Below are 24,590 nucleotides of genomic sequence, written 5' to 3' on the forward strand. Positions count from 1 at the left end.
AAATTTCGGTTTTCATGATCCCCTCTACTGCATGCTTGTTTGCTTTTTCACTAATTTTGCTCTTATCATTATTACTTGCTATTATTTTCTTTGGACTTTCCACATTCTTGTTCATAATTTCTTGCCATAGAGATATTTACCTCCTTTATTTTCAGCTTTTCAGATTATATGTGTAGAAGTCTAAATATATTATTAGTGCATCATTGTATTTGTTAATTACTAGTATAGTTTTATGGTAGTGTGATTAGTGTTATAACCATATTCTGTAATTTTTGATATGACCTTCATATTTTTTTTCATTAGTTTTTCTTTGAGTAGGTTTTTGAGTTGGTTTTTTGTTTCACAGAGTTTGAATTTAAGAGTTTTGCGGGTTTTTTTTTTTTAAGATTTGTTTATTTATGCATACAAAACTGGGGTACAGGCCAGAGGTGCTAGGTGTGAGAGGATTCCCCAGAGACAGAGTGGGAGCAGAACAGGAAGACTGATGAAGTACACTGCTGAGGGGGGCAGCAGGCAGGTCGGGAGAGGACTGCCACTTCATGTGGGTCATCTCCCTGGCCAGGGATCAAATTCTTGTTGCAGTGGCTGCTGATAGCTTCATAGAGCTGTGCTTTAACCCATTGCACCACCAAGGGAGGGCCCTTTGTGTTTTTTTAATAAAGATTTTATTTATGTATACAAGAACTGGGTGCAGGCCTGAGGTGCGCTTGTTGAGAGGATTCACCAGGAACAGAAATGGAAGCACATTAGTGGATCCAGCAAAATACACTGCCAAGGGGAGCAGAGGCAAGACAGGAGAGGTCTCCTATGCCATGTGGGCTAGCTCCCTAGCTGAGGGTCATGCCATAGTAGCCGGCAATAATTGGATAAAGCTGAGACTTGTACACAAGCCACCAGTGAGGCCCAAATTTAGGAGATTTTTAAATGCAATTCAACAATCATGTCTTCTAATTGGAGTGTTTAGGCCATTTACACTTAATATAATTACAGATGTACTGAGATTGATTTCTGCCACTTTATCGGTTTTTTGGATTTTGTTCTAGCCCTGTCCTATAATTCTATTTTTCTGTCTTTTAAAATTTATATTTTACTTATTTATTTATTCCTTTTATACCAATCATTAATTTGATCCTCTCAATTCCAGACACCCTGTTGTATTCTTGAATTATCTAAATTCTCACTTCACTTTTCCACTTTACCATCATCTTTCATCTTTTCTTTGAACTCAGACCATGGTGGTGTTCTGAGACTTAACCCCTATTCCACCAGGGGTAAATATAACTATTTGAAGACTCCCTTTAAATCCACTAATTCTAATGTTTAGAATAAAGGGATTTGAAATGCAGAGAATAAGTAATGTTCTTGATCACAGAGCAGGCAACCAGCTCAGTCACAAGACAATGGTAATCTGATTGCTTCTTTATGTACTGACATTTACATTAACAACCTTTTTCTATTTTATCTCTCCTCCTTAGTTTGACCCTTAATCAAGGTGTGCCTTGTAGTGGTGGCCTCAAGAGCATCTAAAACCCCAAAACTATTTCAAAGGAACAAGGAAAAGTGGATCCTAGGGTCAGAGAAATGTCTGGAGTGGGAAAGTTGGTTGAAATTCTGTTATTTTAACACTTTTACCCCAAAGGTAGCCACCCCCAGGGTCACAGAATTACATGGTAGCAGAGATGCTTACAACTAAGGTAGGCCCAATTTTCTACCTAGGAGGACCTTTGGTAAAAGGAGACTGGAGGTAAATTCTGAAAAGAGCATCCTTGTCAGTGAAATGATGTAAGTTTCAGGCTCATCCCCCAAGCTACATACATATGCATAGAACAGATATTGTAACAGGGTGGACCCGGAAAAAGGGGAGGTTCCAGGTTCCCTGCCTGACCCAGAAGGAGGATGGAGCTGAGCAGAGAAGAGAGGAATTTGGAGAGGAGTCTAAAGAGAAAGGAAGCAGGATGGAGAGTCAGAAGGTAACCTTAGGGAGGCACATGGAGCAGAAAAAGACGTGAAAAAGCCATGCTTGCTTCTTGGTTCTGAACTGGTTGTAACGTGGGTGAGAGACCTGTGGGGTGGTTCACTATGGCTGTGTTTATCTTGATTTTGATTTTGCTCTTTTCCTTCCAGACTTGTCTGGGGGGGACATCTGACCCTTTTCTATGGGTCCTGGTCAGAAGGTGATTTAGTCTTATGATAGGCTTTCAGGCCTTGCTTTGGGCCATTCCCTTTTGGACAGGGGAGAGGTAACTTAAGATGTTTGATGTAGAAATTATGTTCTTTGTCTCTTCTGTGTTGCATGTTAATTGCATTAAAGTTCCTTTCCATTAAAGGTCTTATGTTTTGTCTTGATGCTATGGATGGTAGAACCTATTCAGAGCAGGCAGGTTTGGGGGTTCAGGAGTGCCCCTATCTCCCTAAACTGTAACAATATAAAATAGATAGCAAACACTATGAGAACCATACCAGGATATAAACCACTAACTCCAGAATAAGGCATGATACAGAAACGCGTGAGGTTAGGGCCTCCCTGGTGGAGCAGGGTTAAGTCTCAGTACGAACACAATATGGCCTGAGTTCAATACCTTGAGTTTAATCCCCGCCTAGGGAGTTGACCCACATGGCACAGCAGACCTCTCCTGTCTCACCTTTTAGCAGGGCATCTCCGTAGATCATCCTATTCTGCTCCCCACTCTGTTTCTGATGAATCCTCCTACCATCCTCCCCCCAACCCCACACCTCTATAACTTTCTAGTTCTATGCGTAAATCTTTAGGGGGAAAAAAAATGCACGAAGCTTACTTAATGCAACATCATAAATGCTTTGAAGACTGAACTGCTATCAGAGCCACCTCATAAAATTAGGAAGAACTATTTCAGTCTAATCAGGATAGTTGTCTGATTTAAAAGTTTCAAAAGATTTTAATGTTTCATGTCACTATATTCAAACTACCCCAAGATTCAATCAAAATTACTGGAATACTAAAAATTCAAATTATCCAAACAAGGCAGATGAGGTTGGGGGAACATAGGAAATACAATTGATAGACAAAACAAAACACTAGACCTAACCCAACCAAATCAGAATAACACTAAGTGTAATTAAATTCACATTAAAATGAGGTAAAATACATGTTATATATAAGAAACCTATTTTAAATAGATTAAATATTAAGATAGCCCATGCAAATACTGTTTTTAAACTGGAGTGGCTTTATTAACATCAAAGTACACTTCAAAAAAAGTAAGATGATATAACAGTTAACCCACCAAGAACACATAACAATCTTAAAACTGTGTATGTCTTCTAGTGGACGGGCTTTAAGATGATCCACATAATTCCCATGTCCTGGTGTTGACACATTGTATAAATCCTGTATCTGTATCCCTGTATCTGAGGGTGAATCGGAACTGTAACATGCTCCTAACCAATAGAATAAAGTAAAGGTAAGGAATGCCAATACCCTGGGTATGTTACATAATGTGACAAAGATCATTCCCATGATTATGTTACACTATATAACTCCACCTTGCTAGTAGATTCTAGTTCTACTCCACTCACCTCTTTTGCCATTTTTGAAGAAGCCATTTGCTTGAGTCCTACAGCTGCAGTGAATTAACCCAACAATCTGTGGTTTGGAAGTGGATCTTTTCTCAGTCAAGTTTCAGATGACAATTTAGCTGAAACTTTCATTCCCTGCTCATACTGAAACTAAACGAGGCCAAGCCCAGACTCCCATTACATAAACATTAAAGTGAGTTTGCAACCACTAAATGTGTAGTGATCTGCTATGCAGCATAGATAACTAGTACAGCATAGATAACTAGTACACTAACAACAATTTCAAAGTACCTGAAGCAAAAACTGATCAAATGATAGACAAGCCCACATTTTTGGAGGATTCACCATTAACTAAGTTGAACTGCCACTATGAGACGCTCCTCCCAACAATATAACAGTACATTTTTTCATGTGAAATAGAACATTCAAAGACCATAATGTAAATTAAAGTAGTTAAACATTGTTTAGGGAAAAACAGTAAATGCATTGGAAAAGAAAAATGGTTTTAAACAGATTAAACCTTAAGTTAGGAAAAAAAAAAAAAAGCACAGAAAGCAGAAATGCAGAAATCAACTGAAAAAAATCAAATAGCTGAAATTAATAGCTGGTTCTTTGAAAAGCTCTATTGATAAATTAGTTGCTAAACTGACCAATAAATAAAACACAAATCATCAATACCGGGAATGAAAGAAGGAAGATCTCTATAGACTGTATGTCAATAAATTTGTAGACTGAAAACAATTCCTTGAAAAAAACAATACCAAGGTTAACACAAAAAATAGATGAATTGTCCTATATCTACATCATTAACGAAATTGAATTCATTGTTAGAAGCTTTGCACCAGAAAAAATCTTGAAGTCTGTTAAGCATTTAAGGAAGAAAAAAATTCCAATTTTCTACATGTTTTTCAAATATAAGGGAGTTCTTCCTAGCTCACATTTTGATAATGTCCCAAATTGAATAAAACAATTATTTTAAAAAATACATATCAATTTCCCTCAAATACTCAAATTATTAGCAAACCAAATCCGGTGGTAAACAGTATACATTATGGCCAAGTGACTATATACAAGTCTGGTTCAGAAGTACAAAATCAATGTGATTCACCATGTTAGCCAAATAAAATGGAAAACATTTCAACAGATGCATAAATATTTGACAAAATTAAAATCCATTCATGATTTATAAAACAAGCAAAATTTAGCATGCATTCAGCTAGGAATTAAAGAGAAATCGATGTTTTAAAAAGCCATCATTACACTATGTGAAACATAGAACTTTCCATTTTCCTTGTAAAGACAAGGATATCTACTTTATACATTACTGTACATTTTTTTTCTGGATATTCCAGTGAGTACAATAAGGTGAAAAACAAGTGGGATTTCTACATAGAAAATTCTAAGGAATGTATAAAAAAAACCCTTTAGAAATGAATGAATTTAAGGTCATTTAGAATACAAGATAAACATTCAAAAACACTATTTCTGATTACTACCAATGAACAATTAGAATTCGGAATTTTTTAAATTATCATTTACAATAGCAGCCAAAAATTAAATACTTTGATCTTAATATAAATAAATGATATGTAGAAGTTGTATGTTGAAAACTGTAAGCATTGTAAAATATCAAAGCAACCTAATTAAATGAAAAAATACATTTCATTCTTCAATGTTTTCATGATGTCAGTTCCTCCTAAACTGATACACAGATCAACAAAATTCAAATCAAATGATTTTTCCATAGACAGTAATAAATTGATTCTAAAATTTACTGAAAGACAAGCTAGACCAGCCCATATAATTTTGAAAGGAACAAAGTCACACTCATACCTCCTGATTTCAATAACTATAGTTACAATAACCAATATAGTGTATTTACAAAAGGTTAGGAAAATAACATCAGTGAGAAAAGATCCACACAAATAACAATTTACGTCTTCCAAAGGTGAGGTGCAAAGGCTATTATTTCAGAAAGATGATTTTTTTTTTAGCACGTGCTGAACAATTATACATCTAAATACAAATAAAATTGAATGAACTTTCACCAATCCCTCTCACCTGAAACAAAAAATTCCACACAGATCATAGTCCCACTGTAAACATAAAACTACAACACTGGGAAAAACTTTGGACCTTGAGAAAAGCAAAGAATACTTAGATGCAACACAAAAATTACAGTCTATAGAAACATAAATTGATAATGCATAGTGATCAAGTTTAAAGCTGCGTTCTGCAAACAAGTTGTGTGTGGGGCGGAGGGACACAAAATACTTGTAAATCACATTGCAAGAGACTTGTATTCAGAAGATACACAGAACCATTAAAACCGAAACATAAGAAAACAACCCAATAAAAATATAAAATATTTCAACAGATATTTTACCAAATAAGATATGTGACAGCACAAAAAATGATGCTCAACTTTAATCATTAGGGAGATGCATATTAAAGGCATAAAGGTAAGCTATCCTCTGTAAATAACTTTTTAAAATGACTATACCTAAGACCAGTGAGGATGCAAGTAGAACTTTCAGTTACTGATAATCATTTTCAAAAGAGGGAGGACCTTTGAAAAACACTTTGGCAGTTACTTACACAGATACACACCTACATGATTCAGTAATCCATTCCTAGATATTTTACAATGAAAGCTATGTTCACACAAAAATCTGTATGTGAATATTTTTATAGCTTAATTCATAAATTTCCAAAAACTAGAAATAACCCTAATACATTTAAATTGGTGAATGAAGCAAATTGGTACCTCCATTGAGTGAAATGCTACTACTCCACAATAAAAAAAGAGTGTCTAGTAACACATACAGTACTACGCAAATTTAGACATGACGAGTGAAACTAGTCTTACTTCAGACAGGTTTCATACTGTGATTCTATTCATAAAGCACTTTGGAAAAGGCAAAACTATAGGGATGGAAAACAGATTAGTGGTTGCCAGAGACTGTAAGTGAGCACAAGGGTTGTCTATAAAGGAAGAAAATAGGACCCTTTTTGGGTGCTAGAACTTTCTATATCTTGATTGTGGTGGCAGTTATCAAAACTCAGGACTATATGAAAAAAAGTGAATTTTATTGTATATCAATTTTTAAAATGTAAAGCTATACATAATATATATCACACTTGGAATTATTTATTTACTTCATAGTTTCTCCTATACTAAAAGTACCTAATAAGCCATACTTTATTCTCAATATTAAGGATTTCTAGCCCAAGAAGATGAAGCTACCCTTCTGCTCTTACTGCTCTGAGATCTCTGAGATACTCTGGGCTAACCTCAAGGTTTAAAGACCATAAGAAGAGGGTGAATGGTTTAGGTGCCCCAGCTGACTATCACACCCTATGTATGACTGAGGCCTACTTGAATCATCCAGCCCTCGTCAATCCACAAGCTGGTTATAAACACCCAAGTGACACCCCATGAGACCAGCAGAACTGCCTGATTCAATCCAAACCAAATTGCCTATGCATAGAATCAGAGTCAAATAAAATGATGATTTAATCACCATCTCAGGTGATTTCTTACACAGCATTAGATAACTGTCACAATGTGATTCATGGAGGAGGTACATTTTATTCAATTTGCAATCCCCCTCCCAATTGCTTATTTTACTTTAGAGATGTTACAGGAAATCCTTTGGTCTCTGAAAAGAAAGGAAAAAAGCTTATGTTAATATAACAAATTAAATGGTATTTTTCTACATAAAGCCCAGGTAATGCAGTATAAATACATCCTATTTATAGCAATGTATTCCTCCCTTGTGGTTGTACTTAAAGAGTGATTTCAGAAATTAGCATATGAAGAAGGTCAAAGACAGGAGAGTAGAACAGAAGGAACCAACAATTCAGATCATTGAGAGAGTGGGAAAGAGACCAAGGGAGAGCTTCATAACTATACGATGGGCTTTGAAATTGTGTCAGTTTCATAGTCAGAAATTGGATAAATATAGCGAAGTTAAAGGGAGGGATATGTCAGCTCAACATTAAGAAAAAGGTCTTTACTATGAAAATTGACCAAAAATAAAAGTGAACTGCCTCAAAATCAAATCCAGAAAGCTTCAAACATCTGAGCACCCTTAGAGATGTTTCTACACTGAGTGTATAGGCGATACTTATATAGAAGTAGACACTATATGAAATAATTTTCCTAAATTCCTTAAATTCTGAAGTTTGTTGGGTTTTTTAGCTATTTGACATCATAATATTATAGCCATGTTTTAAAATTTGTAGTTTTAAACTTGTCCTTTTAATAAAATCGTCCAGATATGCCCTGATGCATGTAGCCAAACAAAGTTGTTTTCCCTCATAAGCTCTAGGATGAAGAAGTTGATAACTGAATCCAAATATACTGGATATATATTATTGCTTCTGTCACAGCTAATGAAGTGACTACTTGTTCCAGCAATTGTTTCAAACAATAGAGGGAAATTATCACTGCAGCCTGCTCCAATCAGTCAAACCGCTATCCATCATGTGAGCTGTGCTCTCTGTTTGGCTTAATTATCTGCTATCACTTTTTAAATCCTTAATACTGTATGAAGAGGAGGGCTTACAAATTCTATAATCTAGCTGACTACAATCCCGGTCATCCAGTCAAATCCTTGTTTTGTGTTGCTTGTACTCTGAATTCTATACTATAACAAAAACTCTCACTCAAGTCATTTACAGCCAAATAGCCAATTCTCAAATTCTCTCTTTAATCTTCATCCACTTTAACCCTTAAAAATGTCAACATTTTTGACAGACTGTATCTTAAACTTACCTGCTCAGATCCTATGACTCTTTATCATTTTAGTTTTCTCACTTGAACTTGGTGGATAAAGTCATGCAGAGTGATAAAATGAAGTTAACAATTATAGCACATGCCTCCAGGTTTTCATCCTCCAGAACAGGCCCATACTCTTGGCCAGTATATGCTGGGACTCCTTATTTTCCAAGTAAATGACAAAAGGAATCCAAGTGGATAAATGTAAAGAATGAGCTACAGTCCTACCTGGCTGGCATTACAAATGACATTCAAGGGGTTTTTATTTTTAGACATTTTGTTTTGTTTTGCTTTCCTGACTATAGCAATGAAGTGAAGAACATACCAAGGGTTTCATCACTTGAAAATATAAATGGTCGTAAATTTCCACGTGTCTCCTTCACAAAATAATCAATGACACTGAAAAGATTTGGGAGTGTAACCTGTAAAGAGAAAGTGTGAGAAAGCTCAGTGTCACCTGTGTAAAAACAGAAAAAGAGAAAGTTCAACTATAACTTAATGGATGCACTTGGGTACTTTCTGAGCTCCAGAACATCATCTCAGTATCTTACTTTGATGATTTTCTGAAGAGATAATGCTCTACCTGCACATACATTTTATTTATTCTTTATAACCAAATCTGATTCCCTGATGAAGACTTCCCCTTTCCCAATGGATATGTTTTTTATGAATCATTTTTTAAAAGATTTATTTATGCATATAGAACTGGGGTACAGGTCAGAGGCTGAGGAATGGTGAGAGGATTCACCAGAGACAGAGTGGGGAACAGAACAGACAGACTGATGAAGTACACTGCTGAGGGGAGCAGCAGGCAAGACAGGTGAGGTCTGCCACACCACGTGGATCACCTCCTGGATGGGATCAAACTCGCACTTGGCACTCTTTAACCCGCTGTGCCCCCAGAGAGGGCCCCCAATGGATACATTTAGGCAGACAATAACTAGGTGTCCATGGCCTACTTGGGGTGCAAGTGGTTAAGTCTCAGCTCTCTGAACCTATCAGCAGCCAAAGCATCATGAATTAGATCCCTCTCCCTGGCCTGGGAGCTGACGCACATGGTGCAGCAGACCTCTGCAGTCTCACCTGCTGTTCCCCTCATCAGTGTGTTTCACTGGATCAGCGTGATCTGCTTCCCACTCTGTCAGGTGGGCCAAAAACCCACTCTTGAATTCATAAATAAATAAATAGATCTTTAGGGGGGAAAAAATCAGGTATCTTGTTTTTTCCCAAATGTTGCATGAGAATGTGACTCAAATTAGGCCAGAAAATGATGCATTCCTAAAATTTGAATTTGGCTATCAGAAACAAGGAAGAATAGCAACTTCCTAATAAAATGGTTCTTGTTGCATTTACAGGTATCCCATTTTTTAAAGTTTGCATTTTGTCATTTCACTTTTCTAAACGACTTACATTGTACTAGTTTGTAAGGTAAATGAAGATTGCTCAGGCTTTTGTGCTTTTTTTGTGTGTGTGCCATTGGCTACTGTGGCTATCACCTGGGGCCTTGAATGCAGGAGGCAATTGGGAGTCTCCACTCTGGGTACATGTGCCTGATGATGCACTCCTGGCTGAGTGGAGAGGCTGAGCTTATAAGGGCCTCGCTGCAGAGATGGATGGGATGTGGTAGAGGGCAGTAGAGAAAGCCGAGCCCAGAAAGAAAGACGATTCACTGACCCCTTTGCTTGACCTGCACCTGGTTGCCTCATTACAAGTGGCATAGTGAGATTTATTTATTTATGCATACAGAACTGAGGTACAGGCCAGAAAGATCATTACAAGCCTGAAAAAGCCACGGAAGGCTCCAGGAGTCTGGCTGCTGGCACTACACTGTTTCACTATCCCTTAGAAATTTGAAGAGGATTTTTGTTGTTATAACAAAAGGCAAAAGGCAAAAATAGCATTCAACATTTGTGCTGCGGCGATCAACACAATTCCAGACGCAAAGTACTCCCCAAGCAGTAAGAGTGGCTGCATCAAGCTCCATCCTGGAAACTACTCATAGCAACTCTGTGTACGTATAACATTGTTCCCAGTTTTACTCTATGTTGGTCTTAGGTTTTAGGTGTTTAGTAAGATTTCATTAAGTTATTTCAAGTTATCAAGTTATTTCAAGAAGTTGCAGACTTCTTCCATGTAAATTAATTGTAAGTGCTTCTTTGTTTTACACAAAAGTTTTCACAAAACATTCTACTTTCAGGTAGTGAGGGAAACCTGTAACTTCTTTCTATTCTCTAAATATTTTTTTTAGTCTTCCAGTCACACTTTAGTTCTTTTATTATTAAAATAAATGCATTATTGTTTAAGTTACAGTAGTTTGTTTCTTCAACTGGAAGACAAAGAACTCTTAAAACCAGAGAATTTAACGTGTTAATACCTCATTGTAAGAGCATAGTTTACTTGGTTAGGAGTAACTGAAAATGTATTGCTACCCACTGTTTTCATACAGGCAGCATCAGGTTAAACTGGAATATCTCTGCCCTCCCTAGTGGCACAGTGGGTTAAAGCTCAGCACTACAACCTGCCCACAGCGGCTTCAGTGCGAGTTCAATCCCCTGCCCCAAAGGTGACCCACATGGTGCGGCAGACCTCTCCTGTCTTGCCGGCTGTTCCCCTCAGCAGTGCACTTCATCAGCTGGCCTGTTCTGCTCCCCACTATGTCTCTGGTGAATCCTCTCACCGCCCCTGTGCCTCTGGCCTGTACCCCATTTCTATATGCATAAGTAAGTAAATCTTAAAATAAAACAAAATAAAATAAAATAAACCTGAATATCCTAGGTAAACTTGAAGAGGAAAAAGAATACACAGAAAAAGAGAAGCTGACTGAGGCACAGGGTTAGGAGTAAGATGAAAGAATATTCCTTTTACTGTAGTCCACTGGGCTGATGACTGGTCAGTGAATCTCAGTTCACCAGTTATACAGGTACATTCTTCTCCCCTAACCATTGGATGATAAACCATTGGATTATCACCAAGCATTTTTTTTTTCTATTTCCTTCATTAGAATTTTTGAAATTCTAATGGACATGAGACATGGACATGAGAACTGAGATGCTGTACCATAGCATACTAGGAATTATGGTCACAACATCAAATGCAACTCTCCTGTCCCTTTCTCTATCTGATCAACACAGTGGGCCTGAAGAGACACAGGAACTAGGAACTCAACTTTGGAGATGTCAGTAGCTTCAAATCCATAGATTGCATTCAAGTGAGATCACTTTCCTAGTATAATTTTACCACCATGCAACCTAAAATCAGAGCTACATTTCTTTTTTCATCATCCTGGAACACAGACTACACTATTATATTTTCATTAGTTAAAACCAGTGTAAATACCAGTTTTCCATCTGCTTAAATGGCATGATCTTGGAGTAGTAATAAAGATTAAATTAGATGGTACATGTAAAGCACTTAGCTCTGTGCCTAATACAGTACCTACTGGTTCTAACATTATATGGTTTGCTTCATAAGTCAGCTGGGGTAGGAGAGGAATTGCAGCCAAGAAAGAAACCCTCTCCACATTACTTTGCTACTTGAGAGATTTCTGCATGGCAAGAGGAACTTCTATATGGCCATTGTTAAAGGACTAGAGTTTTGTTGTTGTTTTTTTTTTTTTTTCAATTAAAAATAAACACATTATTAAGCAGAATGCTTAATGAAAATATTTTTCTCCCTGAAACAACTATATTAATAAAATTTTCAGAGAAAAAGGTGAAGAGAAATTTTAGCAGATTATCTTTTACTGCCTCTCATCTACCAGCTGTTAGTACTAACTTCTCATCCTGGGTGTCAGGCTCCTTAACATTGGTAGTTTCATCATATTAGCTGCTTGCCCACCTTTCTTTGTATTCTATAAGGTAGGTTTGGTAAGAAACAGGAAAAATTTTGTTCAACAACAAATAGCTACTCACAGGTTTTTCCAGTTCAATAGTGTAGTTGTTTCCTACACTCATCACTTTGTAGTGCTTGATTTTTGGCATACTAAAATTAAAAAAAAAAAAAAGTTAATTTCTATTTGATTATGTAATTGGATCAAATTAAACTAAAGTAAGTATAAATATCACCTGTAAAACAAACCTATGTTTTTTCATTTGCCTTTTCCTCTATGTCCCTATGGGTGAGCGGGTTATGCAAAAAGGATATCAGGAAACTGTGCCATAGAGGAGGTCACCACAGAGAGGAAAAGGGAAATCAAGAACTGAAAATCTTACAGAGATTTTTTTAATGTCAGTAATTTACTAAGTAGACATTTTTAAATGTTATGTAGACATATACAATCAAATATCTATACCTAATTAAAACAAGTGGAAAGAATCCTGAAAAGTAAATTATTTCCTACATCACTTCACCATTCCAACCAGAAAACCCTCAAGCTAGTTTTTCCCACTAGCTCTCACACCACTTTGAAGATTTGCTACTATCAGGGCTAACCGGGATATAGAATATGATCTTAGACACTGTATTAACTCACAGGTGGGACTATAATGACAGTAGATGAATCAATGTCTTCTTCAGTCATGTTCTACTGAAATTATTACTGCCTTGAAACATCTTTAGTGACTATGAGCTGCTTAAGGACAAGAAGCATATTATTTACATTTGTGTCCTAGCATTAGACACAATAAATATTTATGAAACTGAATTTTAGTGTTATTTGCTGGAAATAAGAGCAAAGGTCAGTACTCTTATTTATACTAAGAGCATACCAAGAGCATAAATCAGTGTTCATGACAGTTAATTATGAATAACAGTAGGTTTGCCTTGACTTATTTTGATTCATATAGCAGCAATGCTAGGACCAAGATATTTTCTAATATTGAAGCACTAACAGTATTTACTATACTGCCAACTACTTGAAAGACAAACTAATTCAACAGAATTAGAAGCTATTTAAAGCAAAATTTTCTATCAAATTAAATTTCTCTGAAGAAATTTTTCATCATTCTCTTTCCATGTAACATTCCCCTATAATTGAATTATACTTCAAATCAAGAGACTTTATCTACTGTTACATCCAAATCTACCCTTATTTAGATATCACATTATCCAATTACCACAGTAAATGGAAAACTGTTAATAAACTAGTTCTAATGATTCATTCCAGAGCTTTACTTTGAAATCACAGGATAAAACATAAACTCTTTCCCTTCTTAAAAAAAAAAAAGGCATTTTTAAATTCTAAACTTTCAGAAATAAGCTACAGACTCTGAGGGAAACATTTTTGAACAGTAGAGTTCTTACCAGCACCTTCCCTTTGGGGTATTTGACTCTGTCTTTACCTTTACCCTTACCATAAAAAAGACCTTTATAAGCAAACAGTTGCTTCTGAAAACTCACCAGTTCTGTGAAAATTCTGAGCTTTCATTTTTTTCAGCTATATTAAATGGAAATGGTGATGCCTTACCTCCAAGAACTGTAATGAACTAATGTTTGAAAAAATCCTTAGTTTGTTGTCTGGCACATTTAAACATACAACTTTTTAAAATATTTTTAAATGTGTTTTAACTTAGCAGTTTCTGTTAATCTCAGCTTCTTCGTTTGTAAAACAGAAAATACTGTCTCAGTTTTTACTGTGTCTACAGGGAATATTTGTCAAACACTCAACAGATTATCCACAAACAGTGGGTACAATAATAGTTGTTGTTAGAAATAGTCATATCGTTATCATTCATAGAAAATCTGTGGGAGGAAAGTAGCAAGGTTAATAGGGACTCTAGAACTTTTGAACAACAGAACTAAGTTTTGAAGCAGAAGTTAAGCCAGAAAAAAATTCCATTGAAGTCATATAAGCTGAGTCTCACTTTTGACCTTTGTTTTTCTTTCATGTTTTGTTTTTCCAAAAGAATAGGTGTGTGTGGGGGGTGAGATTGATAAATTTCTATCTTGAGATTTCCTGATTATGACCTCAAAAAGAATCTGTTATTAAAAAAAATATGTATGACTTTAAATGTGGTTGTACAAACTTGTTCTTAGCTTGATTTTTGCAAAGGTATGAGTTTTGAGTAAATATGTTCTACTGTTTCCTTGGCTAATTGCCTTCCAAAGTATTTACACTACTAGCTTGCCATGTAGTCATAACAATTTCAAAAAACCAAGACAAACTATGAAAGTTGTTGTGTGAATGGCCTTATGTCTTATGAATTCACACACTGTGGGCTGGGTAAAGGTGGTTGATACTTTATATCAAGAGAAGACCTTGGTAGTTTGGCACAGAGTGAATTTTGCTTCTTCCTTAGAGCCATAATGGTCCCTCCAGTAGCTGATTTGTTAACAGATAGAGATAATTTCACTTTCAAGTATTGCTTTGTAAACCAAATTGTCCTTTTCAGCATGTGTTTTACCAGACACAGTCATCTAACTTGCATGGCTGAACATTTCTCCTACAACCTGTAAGATAATGAATTGGTTTTGTGGGTAACACAGGTGCATCCTAACAGTCTAGACTTCTGCCAAAGTTCTTACACTAAGCTCCACAGTCTAACAAGTTAAAATTCTAATAGTCTATACAGTTGCTACCCTTTAAAATTGTGATTTGCAGAAAACATTAAATTAATAAAAGAACTGTCTGGTGGCACTAGAAAGCACCTATACTAACCGTCAGCATCAACTTATAAGTAAAAAAAAAAAGTGCAATAGCAACTCAAATTTATCTCAGCCACTTCCAGGCATAAGCTATTCCCCCAAACCTAAATGAGTCCTGACTTACTGGCTGACTCCATTACTAAAAGGCTGTAGTTTGACTATTCTACCTCACTCTTTGTTTCTAAATATGAACTTTTTTCTTTTGTGAGTTGTGATAAGTTTTATGAAATATTTTAAGTATCTAAGATCATGTTGTAATCAACTATAAAAAAGTAAAAGCAAAAGAAAAATACCAGATGGTTTCACTCATAGCAGGAGTATAATGGACCAGGCGAGAAAATAACAAGAATAATGAACAACCATATACCAAAGACATTTTGCGGGGGTGGAGTGGGGAATGGATCAAAAATGGGGGGTTGGGGAGGGAAGTGCACGGGATTATGGTGATGGCACACGGGTGACTTGGTGATGGGAAACCCGCGGGGATTACAATTGAGATGGGGGAAAAAATGTACAAAATGATGTAAAAATAAACTTTTGTAAAATAAAAAAAAATCAGTTAAAAAAAAGTAAAAGCATGAATTTGTACATAAACTGGAAGGGAATTAGCTAAATTAGAATTACTTAACTTTGATAATAATTTCTTTGCCAGTCTTTCCTATAAGCTTAAATACATTGCAAATATAAATAAAAACTATAACACTAAATTTATATCTTAAGTATAGAAATTCATTGCATTTGGTCACAAACCATATCTGCGGCAAAAAATGCTGTTATTTCTCATAGCTTAAGAGAAGCTCTGCAAAAGCTGGGGTCATTTAAAACAACCTGAAAGAAACCATCTTGCTATTGTGCAGAAAAATATAGTCTTTAAAGAACACTTATGTCGAGGATTTTGTTCATTTCACACAGAATAGTAATATATGGATTCATATGCAAATGAACCAAACACTCAAGTCAACCAAGAAAAGAAAATATGAAAAAGAAAAAGAATAAGTGATGTTCATGTGTGGTCTCATTTTGCTTTCAAGTAGTTATATTCTTTTTAAAAATTTGGTGATACATATTAAAAGGAGCTTTGTATTTTCAGGGTGTAGAAAACTGAGTATGATAAAATGTAGAATGTCTTATTTAAAAAGTAAAGCAAACATTTAAAGGTATTCTAAATTTTAAGTCACATTCAAATTCTTAAATCCTGAAAATGGATACTCTTCTTGACTGTGATATAGTAGACCCAAAATCCACTTTTCTCCTAGTCACAACTTTTATTTCTTTTGGATTTGTTTCAAGATTGTCAAATAAATGTTAAAAATCAAATCATAATTGTATAATCTATGATATTCTATCAATTTCAAATATTAATCTATATAATCAGAAAAAAATAATGAAGCCACAAGAAGTTTATGTTGACATTGAGTCCGTGATAGAAACACATGCACACACACATTCTTTCACTTCATCTTTTGAGTCAGGATCTCATTCACCACCAAATATTCCTGCCATCTTTTCAGTATGCAACGCTAGTGTGTTTAACAATGTTAAATGTTTTAATTAAACATACTCCATCTCCTGCCGGATAGTGATGGAGTAATTTCGATTATCACTACCAGGTCTCAGGATCATATTTCCCAAGGAAGGGTTCTTCTCAAGCATCTCAGTTGCTTTTTTCCGGGACACTGTATAAAAACATCTACAAAGGTAAGATAGAAAACATAATATTTTTAATTGATGAAGATCATGCTTGAAAACATGCTTCTCAAAGAAATTTAAAGAAGTTAACTTTATTACAATTTCCAGATTCATTATTATGATTATATACTATTATTACAAGCCTGTGCCACCATGATGTATTTCTTTAAGATTCTCCTTCCTTCCCCACAAAAGTCTTTTTTAACCAAGGAGGACATGAAAAAAAAACTTTTGATCAATACAAAGTCACCATTACCATTTGAAAATATAAGGCAAGAATTAGAAATATATCCCTAGCGTGGCTTTATAATGGGTTCTTGAATAAATATTTGTTGGTGGTTTCTTTTCAGGAATTTAAGCATTTCTATACATGCTTCTCAATATCAGTTTTAAATAACTTATTAAAGGTTATGTCTGAACACACTCCCTTCTTACTGCATTTGGTGGTCTTTTTTTTTAAGATTTATTTATTCATACAGAACTGGGGTACAGGCCAGAGATGTGGAGGGTGAGAGGATTCACCAGAGAAGAGTGGGAAGCAGAATAGGCAGATTGACGAAGTACACTGCTGAGGGGAGCAGCGGGCAGGTCAGGAGAGGTCTGCCACGCCATGTGGTCACCTCCTGGGCAGGAGGGGATCAAACTCATGCGGAAGTGGCTCAAGCTTCTTAGTGCTGTGCTTTAACCCGTTGTGCCACCAGGGAGGGCCCACATTTGGTGGTGTTTTTGGATGTAAATTGTTAAAGAAAATGTTTTATAGTAAACATTGTCATCATTGAAATACATAGTACAAGAAAAAAGTCTGGCAGGTTACAAAGCATACCAAAATACAAAATATAAACAGCAAATACCTCTGAGTGGTGGGACAAAGACTGATTTTAATCTTTTTTTTTTTTTGTATTTGTAGTAACATATTCCTTGTTTTACTGAGCCAAAAGAAAGTTAATCTCTATGTGACTTTTAACTATCAAGTCATCAGCTGTCACTGGTTTTAGCTAAGAATGATAGTTGGCAGATTTTAGCAATAATATTACAGATAGAATATGTATCAGAACCAGATGTCAAAGATGGTACTAGAACAAGTTTCACTGACAAGGAGACCAAGGGATCAGGAGCAAAGAACTCACATTCAAATTCTTAAAAACTGAAAATGGATAATCTCCTTAACTGTGATATAGTAGACCTGGAATCCACTTTTCTCCTAGTCATAACTTATTTCTTTTGGATTTGTTTCAAGATGGTCAAATAAATGTTAAAAATCAAATTATAACTTTGAGTTCTTTGCTCCTTATACACTTTTAAGATTAAAAAAATAAACACAATGTTGCTGAATTTAACATGCTCTGTGCCTCTTTACTTCTCCAGTACCTTCCACACTTAACACAAGGCTTTCCTCAAAGTACAGGCTCAATGACTACTTCTCGATGGACAGGACAATTTAAATGGAACACTTAGGTATTCAAAACTATTTGGTATAATTTTCAAACAGAAAGTCAGTCATTCATAAAGTTTGCATTGTGAAAAACATCTTTTCCTTTCTTCTTCACAGCAGTTTTTATTTAGGTTTGAGCTTTGGAAAGAAATCTATTTGGCCTAAAGGTGTGGGTGGAGGGGATTTCCTGTGTGGTAAGAGGGTTGGTTCAAATCTGCATTTTGATCATGCATAGAAAAGGAAATGTGGCATGTACTCAGAGATGTGCTGTTTATCCACAAGGCAGTTTATTGTCCCTGATTTAATGAGGTCAATGACTAGATAATTTGAAATAAATATTGACAATCTAATATGTAAATTAGAGTTTGTTGTGCACTTACGCTGGCATATGGTTCAGTACATCCATGTAATCTTCAACCGGTTCCTTTTCCTTTTCCAGAGATGTACTTGGTAGCTGCTCTGTCTCAATCCTCCTTTTTTTTTCTTTCTCTAGGACTTCATGCAGTCTAATTACTTGTCCAGGAAGGAGGGATACATGTTGAGGAACTGACAGCTGACATCAAATAAAGCAAAAGGCAAATAAGAAAATAGCGAAGTAACGGATTTTGGCAATTAGTTATTACCAAATTAGCTAATGGCCCACCATGCCCTAAGAAGTGAGTTATTTTGACAGAGATCAATGAGTAGAATCATGAAAAAAGGACTTTGGTATAAGGTAGATGTCTCAGAATTTGCCCTGAAATCAACTATTATCTGCATAGGATAGCTGACCTTCTAAGAGATGTTCTTTTTGATTGTCCCAAAGCAAAATATATCCATCTTGTATTACAAGCTAATTCAAATAATAGACCTCTCCTCTCATTTTCCATTCTAAGCTCGTTAGTTCTAGCTGCAAGGGTAGTCCCAGGCTACTGCAAGTTGCCTTGCTCTCCCTAAGGTAAGTTAGAACAAACCACCAACCATGACAACATGAGGTAGAGAAGGAACAATTTATTAGTTCACTGAAAATCAGTCATAAGAGATCTACATCTTGGTGCATTTATGTAAGTATTTCAAACTTTCACATGCACATTAAGAATTAAGATACTGATCTACTTGTTTTTTAACCTTTTCTAGAGCTGTATTTTGAGTTGAGTAATCTCTTTCCTCATGATCTATATTCAGGCCCTAGATTTTAGATCCCATTGTGACAGGCAGTGTGCTGGTGTAACCTGAATAGTAGCATATTTTTTATGTCACCCTACCAGGTATATGTTTGAGATGGCCCTGACTGAGTAGCAAATGGAGCATGTTTCCCAGGAGAATGCAGAAAAAAAACACTAGAGCTTCAGTTTTCATTTTACTTATTGTTTCATTAATTTCTATTATTATTTTTGTTTTACAGCATGAATAGCTACATACCCATAGTTTGAAATGAAAATTTGCTGAAAAGGATATACAATCAAAATGGTTTAGAGACTATCCTTCTAGATGACAAGTTAAATTATAATAAGCTATTTCACATATGTCCAGAAAAAAAATTAGAATGAGGAAAAACTTATGAAACAGTTATTCTTTATTAACTGCCTATTATAACCAAGCATTGTTGAAAATCTGCACTGTAATGTATACAATAGGTATTATTATCCTTACTTTATAAAACAAGACTCAGAAAAATTAAATAACAAGTCCACGGTTACATAGACAGTAAGTAGAGGCTGAAGGGTTCAAATTCCATTTTATGTAATTCAGAGTGATCTAGGATATTAGCACAATATTCACAGAGCACAACATTTGAGGCAGCCTGTCTTCTCTTAGAAATTCGCATGAATTTTATTTTAAATTCTGCAATATACCAATGTGCATCTTAATATAAAAAAAATAACGTGGGCCCTCCTTGGTGGTGCAGTGGGTTGAAGCACAGCACTAAGAAGCTAAAGCCACTTCAGCATGAGTTTGGTCACCCAGAGGTGACCCACATGGCGCGGCAGATCATACTTGATCTGCCTATTCTGTTCTCCACTCTGTCTGGTCAATCCTCTCACCACACCTGCACCTCTGGCCTGTTCTCCAGTTCTGTATGCATAAATAAATAAATCCTAAAAAAATACTGAATGGAGTATAATGGACCAGGCGAGAAAATGATAAGAATATTGAACAGCCATATACCAGAGACACTTTGTGGGGGTGGAGTGGGGAATGGGATCAAAAATGGGGGGAGGGGAGGGGGAAGAGGGAAGTGCACGGGACTATGATGATGGCACATGGGTGACTTGGTGATGGGAAACCCACAGGGATTAGAAATGAGATGAAAAAAAAATGTACAAAATGATATAAAAATAAACTATTATATTATAAAAAAATACTGAATGGAAGAAAGTATCTTTAAAAAAATAATGCTTTTTAGGTAGCTGAGAATTATTGAGATTAAAAGACATGACTTTGGATCCAAACTGCATGGGTTCAAGTCTCAATTCTGCTCTATTCTGTGTGATTTGGGGCTAGTTTCTTTATCTCTCTGTTCCCTCAAAATCAAATAAGGAAAATATGACCTATGAAGGATTCCTATGATGATAAAATGTATGCCTTCAAAAATAATGTTTTGTTTTTTTTAAATCAGGGCTCTCCCTGGTAGCACAATGGTTTTTTTTTTTTAAGATGTATTTGTTATACATACAGAACTGGGGTACAAGCCAGAGGTGCAGGGGTGGTGTAAGGATTCACCAGAGACAGAGTGAGGAGCAGTAAAGGCAGATAGAAGAAGTACACTGTTGAGGGGAGCAGCTGGTGGGTCAGGAGAGATCTGCCAGGCCCTTTGATCACCTCCGGGGAGGGGGATCAAACTCACATTGAAGCATCTGCGGCTAGTTTGCAGTGCTGTGTCCTAACCCACGCACGACTAGGGAGGGTCCTCAAAAATAATGTTTTATTCTTTCCTCAAGACAAAAATTGTTAGTCAAAACATCAAGTATAATTAGTGTAGCAGTAAGATGCACACCAAAGTATTCCCAGTGGTCTTAATATACTCCTTGACATAATTACATACCCTTGGGAACTGGTACTCCAATGTATGAAGTTCATTGACAACTACCCACAGCAGACGTGGAGACTGCAATTCCCCAGAGAGTTTCTCCCTCCTCTCATATCTTTCACACCTTAAACTACCCCACTTCTTTAGTCTCCTATGACTGCAATAGTAGTCGAAACTCTGATTCTTACTGTTATTGGCTGAGATAAAGAATTAACATCCAATATCGCAATAATCAATAGTGCATATTTCATGTGACTTCAGGGTCTTTACTGAGGACCTAGCTTTAGATAAACTTTTTCACTCAAGCTTTATAAGCAAAAAAGTTTCTTATCCTATTTCCTATTCTTAATAGAGAACATGGTGCTTTTTGGTGGACTGGTTATCAGAATATCTTCTGCTGCTAAGATAGTTGCTAAGCAGCTTTATTTAAAATAATGATTGTTAATAATAATGAACAGCTATATACCGGAGACATTTTATGGGATGGAGTGGGGAATAGGATCAAAAACAGTGGGGAAGGGCGGGTAGTGCACTGTACTATGGTGATGGACATGGGCAACTGAGCTGGAAAAAGGCACAAAATGATGTGAAAACAAACTATTATATTATTATTTTTTTTTTAAAGATTTACTTATTTATTCATACAGAATTGGGGTACAAGCCAGAGATACGGAGAGTTGAGAGGATTCACCAGGGACAGAGCAGGGAGCAGAACAGGCAGATCGATGACGAAGTACACTGCTGAGGGGAGCAACGGGCTGGCCGGGAAAGGTCTGCCACGCCATGTGGTCACCTCCGGGGCAGGCGGGGATCAAACTCATGCGGAAGTGGCTTAAGCTTCCCAGTGCTGTGCTTTAAGCCGCTGCGCCACCAGGGAGGGCCCTATTATATTATTTTTAAAAATGGTTGTTATATGTTCTACAACTGCTAACTAAAAGCATATCTTATTAGATATCATGTCACAGAGTTGAGCAAACATTTCTTTGTCTTAAGATGCACTAAATAAATATTTAAAGGTGGCTTTTCATTTTTATCAACTTTCCTTATATTGCCTGTTATTCATTGTTCCATCTCAGTTAACATTTAGTGAATAAGTATTAAATGAATAAGAAGGAATTAGAAAACATTTTAGAAAATGCTGTCTAGGCTACAAATATCAGAACTTATGTAGGCAAGTATGTATAAAAGACATGACCAGGAAGTAATCTCCCAGGCCATCTATTACTGTCTAGTTAGCATATTGCCCTGTTTGTTTTCTTCATAACAATTACCACAATTTTAAATGATCATGTTTGCTTATTTACTTTCTTTCTCCTTTGCATCAACCTGGCTAAAAAAGGAAATTAAGTATAAGGTTTCCTATCTGTCTTTTTCAAGTGCCCTGTCTTCAATTCCTTTCACTTGGCATGGTGTTCAGCAAATATTTGTTGAATCAATCAATTAATCAAGAGTAATGTACCTCTGTTACAGTAAGAATGAAGCCTCTCCATTCTTCTCCACTTTCTGCATTCTCTGTCTGAAAGTGAAGACAAAATACCCACATACCAAGAAGAAAACATATGAATGACTGTGATCATTAATACTCGTAACTTAGATAACTTCAAAATTTCATGATCATTTTTTAAAATTAAAAATGTGCTAACATCAAAAATCCAGCAAAATAGACAAAATGCACATTCTCCAGTTGTAGCACATTGTTTTAAAAGGTTAACTGTAATTTTTAAACACTTACAATCAGGTGAAAGGCAGAAAGAATTCATTTTCCTTTTGTTCAGAAATATTCATGTGCATTTATAATGAAGTAATATATTAAGAACTATTTAAAAATTATTTTCTTTTGTCAGAAGTTTCAAGAGTTAATTGGCTTGCTTACAAAATAAATAAAATTGTACAAGTTTGCTAACTGCAAAAAAATATATATAAATGTTAGTTCACTTACTCCTGTAGTAGGTCAAGTAAATGGTTACTCCTGTCTGTGGTATTTAACCTGAATGATGTAAATTTGGGGCAATCTGGTGGGACCAAGGTAGTTAATCCTCAGAAAACTGTTTTATTAACTCTAAATTACTAGTACAGTCAAGATTTATTATGCCTTCAAGTGCTAGGCACTATTCTAGGTAGTGTTTAACATCAGACAAAAAAACAAAACCCTTGTTCTCATACAGCTTGGATCTAGCAAGGAATAAGTAATAAACATAGTATTAAGAAATTTTATAGTATCAGAAGGAAATAAATGAGCAGTTAGAGAGACTGGAATTCCATGAGGATTGAAGGAAAGGGAAATGGATAATAATTTTAATAAAGTTAATCCAGGTGGACCTTAGTAGTAGGGTCACACTTAGCAAAGACTCACCTCTAGTGAAGAAACCAAGACATAAAGAAGTTAAGTAACTTGCCTGTGATCACACAGCCAGTGAATACAATGGTTAGGAATCAAATCTAGGCATTGACTCCAATCCCTGTGCTCTTAGGCAGAACACCCTAATTATCTGGGGAACTTGCTTAAAATTAGATTTCGGGACCCAGCTTTAGAGGAGGGAATTAGGTCTCTAAATGATTCCTGGTACACTAAAGCTTAACTCCTACTACATTTTATTCAGTTGCAAGTTGTTCTCTTTATGTTTTGCTGTTGTTAGTTGACTTGAGTTGACTCACCTTGAATGCTAATTCAAGAATGATTTTTTTCTACATAGATTCCAGCTATCTGTGCATTTAACAGATAGCTACCCATATGGAATTTAAAGTTACATGGGATTACCATCATATTTCACAAATTGTCTATAGCTAATATACAGTTCTAGTTCAACTTTTTCTCATTGTCTCAATAATGTTCTTTATAGCTTTCCCCTCTCTTATCTGATCCAGGGCTTAATGCATTCAGCTGCCTCTACAGTCTCCAAAAAGGGGAACAGTCTTTCTCTGGCTTTTGTCACACTGGTATTTTTGAAAGTTTAGATCACTGCCTTGCAAAATGTCCTCAATTTGTGAAATACAGATTTGTCTAATTCAGTAGTTCCAAATGTGTCAAGTTGGACATGTCATAGTATCATCTGGGAACTTGGTGAATGCATGTTCATGAGAGCCAAACAACTTTTTAAAATGCCAGTGGATCTCTGACTCTGTCAAAGGACAGAAGCTATGGTTTCAATTTGCTTATATACTGAATAAGTGAGCATGGCCTTTAAACCCTGATTTAGAAAATTGTAGTTCTTGCTGAAAGACAATATATATTAGCAAAGTCTGAGACTTGGTACCCCTCTTATAATTCCTCTTTACTATAACCACTGCGTTGCAAAGAGGTGAATGCTATTTTCAACCACAACTTATTTTAGACTAATTGCTTCTCTTCACTCACCTTCAGTTGCACTTCCTCTTTTGGCAAAACCAGGGTGAATTTTGCACAATTCTTTTCAGTTGAATTTTGGTCAGTAAGACATGTGAGGCCTAGGATGTCTAACTTGTCAACATACTGCAAAGATAAAGGGAAATCTCATGAAATTATTTCCTGAGTAATATATATATATATATATATATATATA

The 24,590-nt window shown here is 35.8% G+C and overlaps 1 protein-coding gene across 1 annotated transcript in view; it reads right to left on the reverse strand.

Annotated features, from left to right (window-relative positions):
- Positions 1 to 7,182: 7,182 nt before the first annotated feature.
- The window catches only part of STAP1 (signal transducing adaptor family member 1), a 29,176-nt gene continuing 11,768 nt past the window's right edge, over positions 7,183 to 24,590 (reverse strand). The window contains exons 3-9 of the mRNA XM_004681463.1: positions 24,407 to 24,520; positions 22,511 to 22,567; positions 18,422 to 18,594; positions 16,482 to 16,610; positions 12,250 to 12,319; positions 8,664 to 8,760; positions 7,183 to 7,217 (exon numbers count right to left, since the gene is read on the reverse strand). Of these exons, the coding sequence (XP_004681520.1) occupies positions 7,183 to 7,217; positions 8,664 to 8,760; positions 12,250 to 12,319; positions 16,482 to 16,610; positions 18,422 to 18,594; positions 22,511 to 22,567; positions 24,407 to 24,520 (675 nt within the window). The remainder of the gene's footprint in view (positions 7,218 to 8,663; positions 8,761 to 12,249; positions 12,320 to 16,481; positions 16,611 to 18,421; positions 18,595 to 22,510; positions 22,568 to 24,406; positions 24,521 to 24,590) is intronic.

Source organism: Condylura cristata, unplaced genomic scaffold (assembly GCF_000260355.1).
Source record: "Condylura cristata isolate star-nosed mole 26May11 unplaced genomic scaffold, ConCri1.0 scaffold00012, whole genome shotgun sequence".
In the NCBI taxonomy this organism is placed as follows: domain Eukaryota; kingdom Metazoa; phylum Chordata; class Mammalia; order Eulipotyphla; family Talpidae; genus Condylura; species Condylura cristata.